Source organism: Osmerus eperlanus, chromosome 28 (genome assembly GCF_963692335.1).
Source record: "Osmerus eperlanus chromosome 28, fOsmEpe2.1, whole genome shotgun sequence".
In the NCBI taxonomy this organism is placed as follows: Eukaryota; Metazoa; Chordata; class Actinopteri; order Osmeriformes; family Osmeridae; genus Osmerus; species Osmerus eperlanus.
Genome location: NC_085045.1, coordinates 3,684,038 through 3,693,309, shown reverse-complemented (window position 1 = coordinate 3,693,309; position 9,272 = coordinate 3,684,038). Strand labels below are relative to the sequence as shown.

The 9,272-nt window shown below is 46.7% G+C and overlaps 3 protein-coding genes across 4 annotated transcripts; all 3 read right to left on the bottom strand.

The window, feature by feature from the left end:
* Positions 1 to 40: 40 nt before the first annotated feature.
* Positions 41 to 1,984, bottom strand: ctu1 (cytosolic thiouridylase subunit 1 homolog (S. pombe)). Its single transcript, XM_062454903.1, has 3 exons — positions 1,816 to 1,984; positions 975 to 1,475; positions 41 to 894 (listed from the first exon to the last, which is right to left on the bottom strand). The coding sequence occupies exons 2-3, from the start codon at positions 1,468 to 1,470 to the stop codon at positions 347 to 349; spliced, it is 1,044 nt and encodes a 347-aa protein (XP_062310887.1). The 5' UTR covers positions 1,471 to 1,475; positions 1,816 to 1,984; the 3' UTR covers positions 41 to 346.
* Positions 1,985 to 2,114: 130 nt separating this feature from the next.
* crybb2 (crystallin, beta B2) lies at positions 2,115 to 4,134 on the bottom strand. The gene is made up of 6 exons (XM_062454907.1): positions 4,068 to 4,134; positions 3,563 to 3,651; positions 3,280 to 3,398; positions 2,894 to 3,026; positions 2,625 to 2,767; positions 2,115 to 2,453 (listed from the first exon to the last, which is right to left on the bottom strand). The coding sequence occupies exons 2-6, from the start codon at positions 3,623 to 3,625 to the stop codon at positions 2,285 to 2,287; spliced, it is 627 nt and encodes a 208-aa protein (XP_062310891.1). The 5' UTR covers positions 3,626 to 3,651; positions 4,068 to 4,134; the 3' UTR covers positions 2,115 to 2,284.
* A 2,353-nt stretch (positions 4,135 to 6,487) lies between these two features.
* Positions 6,488 to 8,934, bottom strand: crybb3 (crystallin, beta B3). Of its 2 annotated transcripts, none has more exons than XM_062454905.1 (6): positions 8,803 to 8,934; positions 8,154 to 8,251; positions 7,810 to 7,928; positions 7,449 to 7,581; positions 6,971 to 7,113; positions 6,488 to 6,888 (listed from the first exon to the last, which is right to left on the bottom strand). In XM_062454905.1, exons 2-6 carry the CDS (start codon positions 8,226 to 8,228, stop codon positions 6,633 to 6,635), a joined length of 726 nt encoding a protein of 241 aa, XP_062310889.1. In that variant the 5' UTR covers positions 8,229 to 8,251; positions 8,803 to 8,934; the 3' UTR covers positions 6,488 to 6,632. The 2 variants fall into 2 exon arrangements, with proteins under 2 accessions (XP_062310889.1, XP_062310890.1); XM_062454906.1 differs by having other exon boundaries at positions 8,154 to 8,240; positions 8,803 to 8,874.
* Between the last annotated feature and the right edge of the window lie 338 nt (positions 8,935 to 9,272).

Here is a 9,272-nt window from a genome sequence, read left to right as displayed (position 1 = left end):
AAGAACTGAAGCAATAACCATAAAAAATTGGAAATGGTAGGCAAAATAAATATAACACTTTATTATACAGATATTAAACATGTTTGTTGTACCATAAAAGTTTATTATGCACATCATATTTTGAACTAGGCACTAGTATCATGTGAACTGTACTCGCAATCCAGCAACTAGGAGGGAGGAATTATTGTACTCGCTGACTCCTTACCTGTCTATGATAGCTACTATTGAGGTGGCATGTTAATTCAAATACAAATATAACAACCTATCATATTTGGCTTTGGGACACTTTTGAGAGATATGCAACGTGTCATGAACCCAGTCCATCAGTGATTCTTTTCACCAGTTCTCAGAAGTCTACAGCTTTGAGTTTCCTCTCCTCCTCCGGGGTGAGAGGCTGCTGGGAGAGGATCTTCCCGTGCAGGCGGTGATGCTTCCCTATCCCCAGCCGGGGCAGGCCTCGGTTCAGGCCCTCCAGCAGGACGCAGGACTTACACAGGGCCTGGCTGGAGATGTAGCCACAGCGGCCACAGATCCCCTGAACGGGCATCTTCACGCCCTCCCGCACAGACAGGTTCTCCCCAGAATGGATGACGTCCATGATGGCGCTGGGACGCACCGCCTCCAGGTCTTTGAGGAAGGCCCGGGCGTGGCCGCGGTAGGCGTTGGGAGAGTAGATGCACTCCGTGGAGAAGTAGTCCAGCTTCTTGAAATAAGCGTAGAGGACGATCTCCTTCTCGTACGCGTACTTGAGGGGCTTGCAGCGGGGAACCACGCCCTCCCCCACGCCCTCCCCCTCGCTGGCCGTGCTGATGGAGGTGCAGCGGCGCAGGCGGGCGATGTCCCCTCGGAGGACGTTCATCAGAACCGTCTCGGCCACGTCGTCTGCGTTGTGACCTGAACGGAGCGAGACACACGTTTAAACGGTGACACAGTCTTTTGAGATCACTCTGATTTGTTTGCATGTTTTACGTTACCTGTGCATATCTTATCCACTTTCAGCATAATGGCTCCCCGGTCCAGCGCCTGCCTTCGGAAAACTCCACAGAAAGTGCAATTGTTCTTCAGTCCAACCTGTTTGACTATGGCGTCCATTGTCCAGCCATACAGCTCCTCATAAGACACTATCTTAAGAGGCAGGTCGTATTGCTGCTGGTTCCTCTTCACCGTTTCCAAGGAATCGTCACGGTAACCTGTGATGCCCTCATCCACAGACAGCAGCAGAAGTTTAAGACCATAGCTGTAACGTTCGTTGAGGACTTTCATGACATGTGCAAGCACAGTGGAGTCCTTCCCACCAGAGGCACCGATTCCAACAGTCTCTCCTTGTTTGAAGAGCTGTGCTAAACGTATTGTCTGGTGAACCTCCTCCTCAAAAGCCCAAAAGAAACACTCTTTACAGAGAGAGTGGCCAGTTTTAGGACGTTTCAGCACCGCACGCTTCTCTGCACAGCTGCTGCAGAGGACAGGCATGTTGTCTGTGAATCCAAGTTTATTCTAGTTAGCCAAGAGCTGGAAGGAAAACATTGCGACGATTCACAGCTACAAAGCAAACATTGAAACAGAAGCAAAAAGCTATGGATGTTGTATGGTGAGTTAGTAAACGCAGAACATTCCTTTTGGATCGCTGGTTTTTAGACAATTTACATTAACTATAAGACTGTTATTTAACGCTACATGTTGACATATTGACAACTAGCAAGACACTGCTTTAGAGAGTAAAGACCACCTAACGTTAGCTAGTTAGTTATTTTAGCTTAGCTACTTAACAAGCTTGCTAGATATACGAATGATCTCCCAATAAGTTACATGCATTACCAAATCTCCCAGGCGTTTAACGTCTGTTCTTGATAAATATCACCGCTCAAAGTTATGGGTCTTATTCTACGAAAGTCAGGTCTGAAACGTAAGCTATATAACTGGCTAGCTTTGTACAGCCTCATGTAGCTTCGAGCTGATGTGCTTCCGGTGTTTACTCCATAAAGGAAATTACGTCATCAAATGCAAATTTCTCTGCTTTCTTCCACTGTTTTTGACTTGTATGTATAAAGAGCGAATAAAGTTGTTGTACAAACTAAATGATTCTGTGTAAACACACCAAATGAACACTTCAAATATAGGCTAAGGCAACAATGATTTATTAATTTTCTTTAGAAGAATGGTGCAACTAAAACAATTGCAAGAGGCATTTCGATGCAAATTTGAGTGGGTTGAGGGACTGGGGGAAAGAGCTGGGAGGATCGGGGTCACAGGCAGCAAGGTGTTGGTGCAGGAAAGAGTCACAAGCTTAGGGGGAAGGGTGGAAAGCTCCCCTCTGGTGCCACTGCATGTCCCGGATGCGCCGAACAGACTGGATCTGAGGGATCTGTGCCCCAAACTCAGAGCTGTCCTTGTACTCTCCTTTCTCAAACAGGTACTGGAAACCTCTGTAGCCAGGATATTGGTACCCCACCCAACTGGTGCAAGAGGAGCATAGATGTGACAGCCATGGTGTGGAAGAGACAAGAAGACATGCATTTAGAAAGGATTCCTGTGCTGGGACTGGTTAAATACTTTGGGTGAATGCAACTGAAATCAGTGACATCAGTGTCTGACACTGATGTAGAAATCTGTGGTTGGTGACTCACGTGCCACTCTGAACTCTGACAGAGGAGACCTTCTCCTGGTAACCGTGCGCGTGGAAGCTGGGGACATCGTCATCTATGATCTCGATCTTCTTCCCAGCGAAGCTGGGGTTTTCATAAAGGACAATCTTGTGCTCCTGGCTGTCCTGAGAGAGAGCGAGATAAAGAGAACACAGTCTAACCAGGAGCACAGAACTGACAGTTGCCAAGTGACGGCACACCTGGTGACTGGGTGGAGCTTTTGTGGTGGAGAAGGAGGTGTGCTGCTTTACCACTTTAATGGGGCGGAATGCCAAGATGGTTTCGCTGCGTCTGCTGTTGGTCCAGGAATCCCAGCGAGGATACTCCCCCTTCTCAAACACATACTGCTCCCCCTTACACATAGCCAGCTCGTATCCCACCCATCTGAAAAGGAGGCAGAAAGGGGTGGAGGAGGAAAAGGATCATGGGTTCATTTATTTCTTGATGTATCTATGTGCCGTGTTTCATGGGAAACTTGCACCCCATCGCCCTCTCTCTCTCTCTTTCTCTCTCTCTCTCTCTCTCTCTCTCTCTCTCTCTCTCTCTCTCTCTCTCTCTCTCTCTCTCTCTCTCTCTCTCTCTCTCTCTCTCTGCCTCTCTCTGGCTCTGGCTCTTTCTCTGTTGGCCCCACACTCACGGTCCACACAGCACCAGAATGGAGCCCACTTTCTCCACGCCTGCTTCCAGGAGGTTGTTACAAGGACCAGTCAGCTCATGGCATCGTCCCTGGAAGTTCTCCTGCTCATAGATGATCAACTGTGGACGAAGAGGGAAATGACCGAATGCTACTTCAATGCGAGGGCTACATCTACCAAACCTGAATGTATTTAAATTAACGTCGAAACGGTACGTTTGTGTGGACTGTGGAAGCTCTCCACTGTCCCATGGGCTGCCCTTGTCCTTGCTCCACTCCACCTTACCTTGAAAGCACTGGTCCCTGGCTGCTGCTGCTTAGATGCAGGGTTCTGGTGGTCTGTGGCCATAATGAACTGGAGGGGTTTTAATGAAACTAAGAGGAGACAGAGAAACATGTGGAGAAATGAGAAAACATGGTTAAGATCCACCGGATGTCCACTAAGTATGTTTTCCTGCGTGGCTTATTACTGTTTGGCCCGATGAAAGCAATAGGTATGTCAACAAAGGTGAGAGAGTCACTCTCCTTCGAAAATACATCAAAAAGCATTACGTTTTTGCTTTCAAACCACTACTGTACTTTTTGACTAGAAGTATTTCCAAATGCAATTTGAAAGGTAAAACGGTCCACTGGCTGTTTAGAACATCTTTTGACGGCACAATTGTAAAGTTCGGAATCCGTGAACACCAAAAACAAAGTTAGTTCTACATGTAATTAATTAATAAAAATTAGAAAAAAATTCGCGTATAACATTGTGAAAATGAGGAGAGCACCGAACATGAATCTCTTACCAGTACCTGTCTGTGCCAGTGTGTTTGTGATGGCATGCCCAGCTCAATATATACGGCACGCCCAGGGGTGGAAACCCTGCCAACAGTCTTCTGTGTCCAAGCTACCCTCATGACCAGCCTGCAATAGGCCGAGCAGGTTGGCCTGGGGGGGGGTCACTGCTCTGCCTGCACCCCCCCCCCTTCTCACGCCCCCTCAAAGTTATTTCATTCGTTGTCAATTTTGTCCAGCCGGTCATTGTTTGATATCCACATGATTCAGCACAACTTGTGCCAAGAGTCCCACACTTACAATGAGATAGGCTGTATGCCGGGACTATGAGAGAGAGAGGGGGAGAGAGGAGGGAGGGAGAGAGAGATAGAGAGCGAGAGAGCGAGAGAGAGAGAGGAGGGTCGAGAGAAGTGAGAGAAAGAGAGGGAGAAATGGATGAGAAGTTTAGAGATTAGAAGAGATAGAGTACCAGATTTAAAACTGCATTTACTCATGCTGTATATAAACAGTTGACATAGGGTTTACTGTATGATGTCTTGTATATGCTAATGATCACAGAGTCCTTTGACCAACATGTGAAATTTGGGGATGGGGAGTAATGTGTAAGCACAGTGCTTTAAGGGCTTGGCATATAATGTCGCCCTTGTCATCTGTGCCAAAGATGGAGAGGGTCGACCCCTGAGTTCAGCTGTGTCAAGCAGACAAAACTGTTGACTGGACATGCCAGCTTCTTCCAGTTGGCAAGAGAAGAGCAGAGTTGCACACCAGTTTGTCCAATTGTTAACAAGAGAGCATGGTCATTTCATTCATCAGGACAGGAGAACATTACACTTAATGAACATAGAACATGCTGTAAGGTGACAGAAGGTCTCATAATGGTTGTAGGCCTTGAATTTAGTTGCACATTAGTAGTGGAATAGAGGTGTGTAGTGAGACTAGAGATAGGAAAGGTTGCTCTCTTCAAAGGTTAAATGACAGAAGCAAAATAAACATTTTTTTAACTGGTACATTGTTTAAACAACTGGTATAAATTGACAGGGGAAAAAAATCTGACACAGATTTAAGGTAGCGGTTTCATTTATTAGGACTAGCTTTTTACACCAACATAAAATGTGTGTGTTACATCATAGAGAGAACAGTCAATAAACAGAGTCAGTCAAATTCCCATCCACATTAGATCTATATCAGGTGTTCAGGAACAATGTATTTGTTGTTACTTTTCAATCCTGCACAGGCCTACACTGCTAACATTTCCTATCAAATTTAAGCACAAAAAATGTTTGCTATGAGCTTGCTTATGTTAAAAACAAGTACATTTGGATGCCAGTGCAGTAAGACAATTTCACTTGATAAGATTACTTTAAATAATATGTACTTAAATTAAGACATTAGATAAGCCATTTATACTAGAAACAAGTCCAACTAGATTAGATACATCTAAAAACAAAATTACCACACTTAGTTAGATGTAGTTTTCGCAGTTTATGACCAGACACCTACTTTACAATGAGCTCTGTTACAGGTGCTAAACTCAGGTGTTTCAAACTCCTCAGGCATGTTCTTTGCACTTGAACACAAGACACTACTGTCCAAGTTGAAGTAGCTGGCAGTTGTCAGTAAAATGTACTTGTGGCAAGTCTAGTCTGGCACTTCTGCCTCTAGCTGAAAACACAGCCGTCCCTGGTGTTCAGAGTGGCTTCATGGACTATGCAACTCCCTCAGGGCAATCGGCATGGCAACTCACTAGAGTTCTACTCAATCAGACCTCGGTGGAGTTAGAGATGCAACCATCTTAGCTTTGGAAGGGATGTGTAACTACCAGCAATAGTTAACAAAATGGATGTCTTACAGAATGTGATTGCACCTGTGCAAAATGTTTGATTGTGACAACATAAGACACAGATGCCATGTTTTAGTTTTTTGGGGAGTTCCTGATCTGAAATGTCTTCAACATGACTATGTTGTGCTTTCACATCCTACTTTATCTGTCATGGAAGATGTCCAACAGTTGTTGGAGAACTTAAGGTGCAATGAAATTGTTTTAAGAGATTCCTCATGTTCATATTGATATACAAATAGAGCAACATGTAATACGATGATGCCAATGGAAGGGAATGTGTGTCCTACAGATGACATCATTTCCTCCAGTGATGTGCTACAGATGACATCATTACCTCCAGTGATGTGCTACAAATTACATCATTACCTGATGTGGACATTAGCTGTCATGTGACTTCCCCTTCTACTGTTACTAAGACTAGGACCTAGATGGACTGATGAGGACAACAGGAAGATGGAGATGTTGAATGATGGGGAACAGGATTTCACCAGCCTTTGTGTTGGCGTGTGGAGAGTTCGTCATTGCCATTAACCACCCCTATTTATGACTCCTCCAAGGACACAAACCACAATAACAAAACAGTGAAGCATGTCCAGTTCCTGGTCAAACAAGTTTATTCACCACTGAAACATACATAGCACTTCTCACTAGGCAGGAGCAGCATTTGCCATGGTTAGGGAGAGGGTGGGCGCTGGGCGCGGCCTGGGAGAGGCTCTGGTGGGGCTTGTGGATCTCTTCAGCTGGCGCCGGCCGCAGCAGGGGGTGCCGGGGGTGCGGGGGCTGGGGCAGGGGCAGGAGCAGGGGCAGGGGCTGGGGCAGGGGCTGGGGCAGGGACGATGAAACAGCCCCTCTTGTGCCACTGCATGTCACGCACGCGCCGGACAGACTGGATCTGGGGGGCGGCGGCCTCCCAATCGTTCCAGTGCTTGAAGTCTCCGTGCTCGAAGACATACTGGCGCCCCCTGTAGCCTGGGTACATGTAGCCCACCCATCTGGAGCAAAACAGGAAAAGAGATGGAGTCTGAGAGATGTATCAAATGGAGGGAGGCAAAGGGTGACTGAAGAGAGTCTTACGTTCCGTTGAGAGCCTTGACACTGGCTACGCGGTCTTGGAAACCATGCCCCCACAAACTGGGCACGTCGTCATCAACTATCTCCATCTTTCTGCCGGTGAAGCCTGGGTTCTCAAACAGATGGAGCTTGTGGTCAGCGCCGTCCTGAAGGGGGAGACACAGACACACGCCAAGCATGAGCGGAAGCCGGTAATCGACAGGTGGTCAGTGGATTCTGAAAAGGTATCCCCGAGCTCATCTGCGAGGAAAGGGAAACTCTTCCGGAATGCTCCATGAGATAACGGACAGGGATGAGAGAATCAGGGGAAAGAGTAGGATATGTGTGAATGTTGAGATCAATCAGATACGCGTGTCAACGAGTGGAGCGTTATATCGAGGTGGTCAGTTGGTTCTAACACTGAGGTGGTCGATGAGAGTCTGAGGTTGAGATGTCACGTTCGTATAGGGTTCAGCGAGAGTGCGGTTAGAGGGCCACCCACCACTTTGAGGGGCCGCATGGACCAGAAGGAGTAGCTGTACTGGCTGTTGGTCCAGGTGTCCCAGCGTGGATACTCGCCCTTCTCCAGGATAAACTGCTCGCCTGTAAACCCCTGGCGGTCATAGCCCACCCATCTGAGAGGAGGAGAGAGGGGAAAGGCTGTCATCCTCACATTAGACTTTTCCTTAGTTTTGGAGAGAAACTATAGAATAAAACATGCTTGCTTTAAATTCCAGCCAAAGTGTGACAATGACTACAGGTCAATGCAATATAGGTGTTTGTGCGTGACTGTGTCAACACATTAACAAATACCTGTGATATTTTTCACTCCACAATACATATTTGAACGCTTCATTACTTACGGCCCAGACTCAACCAGCAAAGAGCCAACCTTCTCAAGGCCCTTCTCTGACACATCTTTACACTCGGCAGAAAACTCTGCCTTTTGGCCCTGGAAATTCTCAAACTCAAACAGCACCACCTGGATCGGAATACAGGGAGGGAAGACAAGTTGGAACACATTGACATTGGGAGGGAGATATAGCAGGTAGAGAGACCAGAGGAGATACTTGAAAGTAAACAAAACAGAGCAACGGATGATGTATTTTAATGTAAAGGAGAGAACGAATGAAAAGATACAGCAGAAGATCACAGAAGGTACAAATGAATGAGAATCTGAGTAGATTTAGTAGTAAAGACACAGGACCTTGTAAATGGCTCCTGCTCCACCCTGGCTCTTCCCTGCAGCCAGCTGCTCAGGTGCGCCTTGCTGCTCCGACATGCTACTGGTTCACTGTGTGTATTCTCATGAGCACCACACACACACACACACACACACAACAAACAAACAAACAAATAAGAGATACCAACTAAATGCTGCTGCCCGCCATGTGTGCAGAATGAAGCCTTGTTTACCATTGCTATGAAGACCCTGTCAACACCTCATCATGACAGGCTATACTGTTATATTATCTATATGAATGTTATCTATCTGTACAGAAGTTGTTACAGATCTATCTTTTTGGAGCCTCTCCTGATCCATCCGAATAAGCCCAAAACTCTATGATGCAAATATCTCTTCCCTTACTTATACAGCCAATCTGAATCATCATAACTGTACGTTAGTTGTTAAAGCAAATTCTTACCTCAGTCTAGGTCATACAAAATTATCAAATCTTCATGCAAATGCTCAAATGTTTTGGTCTGTTGAGAAATCAAACTCTGTTCCTTAAACCGAATCTGTCCCTCTCAACAATCTTTATGGGGGGGGGGGACTTTTCCCTCCAAATTCCAGCAAAGAATCTGATGCCTGCCATCTCTTTAACTTGTAGTTTCCAATAACACCCCGGTTTTACCTGGATAAGTCTTCTGTGTTGATGGTAGTGTTCTCCTGTTTTGATGCCACTTGGTGTTTGGTGGGGTGAGCCATTGAAGAGCGGAGGAAGGGGGGTATTTATGGTTTATTTCTGGCCACAACAGCAGAAAAGGGGGAGCTGTCGATACAGCAAGTCTGTCGCTCACATTGTGTCCATAACGCTGCTCCTCAATAGGCAGCTGTGTTGGCACGCTCCCCCCTGCCCGTCCGCCTGGCTGCCAGACCGCCGTGTGTGCGGGCACACGGAGAGGAGAGCCAAGAGGATTCAGAAAACAGTCCCCCTCAGCACAAACGGGCGCACACACCTAACCCGCTCTACCCCCACCACACCCAGTCTAGACATCACCAAAACCTCCTCACGCTCCTCTCAGGGAAGATACCAGACGATGAGGACGTCAGACTGCCGAGACCCTTTACGCACACCCTACCGTAAGACTGAAGAATGATAAA

Bases quoted from the DNA above. Each gene is read 5' to 3' on its own strand.
- crybb2 (XM_062454907.1), bottom strand. From the start codon at position 3,625: ATGGCCACAGACCACCAGAACCCTGCATCTAAGCAGCAGCAGCCAGGG. The intron at 3,027-3,279 runs GTGAGTGTGGGG...CCTCCTTTTCAG, and splicing joins ATTCTGGTGCTGTGTGGACC to ATGGGTGGGATACGAGCTGG. The intron at 2,768-2,893 runs GTAAAGCAGCAC...GCTCTCTCTCAG, and splicing joins CATTCCGCCCCATTAAAGTG to GACAGCCAGGAGCACAAGAT.
- ctu1 (XM_062454903.1), bottom strand. From the start codon at position 1,470: ATGCCTGTCCTCTGCAGCAGCTGTGCAGAGAAGCGTGCGGTGCTGAAA. The intron at 895-974 runs GTAACGTAAAAC...CGCTCCGTTCAG, and splicing joins AGTGGATAAGATATGCACAG to GTCACAACGCAGACGACGTG.
- crybb3 (XM_062454905.1), bottom strand. From the start codon at position 8,228: ATGTCGGAGCAGCAAGGCGCACCTGAGCAGCTGGCTGCAGGGAAGAGC. The intron at 7,582-7,809 runs GTAAGTAATGAA...TCCTCCTCTCAG, and splicing joins TTGCTGGTTGAGTCTGGGCC to ATGGGTGGGCTATGACCGCC. The intron at 7,114-7,448 runs GTGGGTGGCCCT...CTCCCCCTTCAG, and splicing joins CCATGCGGCCCCTCAAAGTG to GACGGCGCTGACCACAAGCT.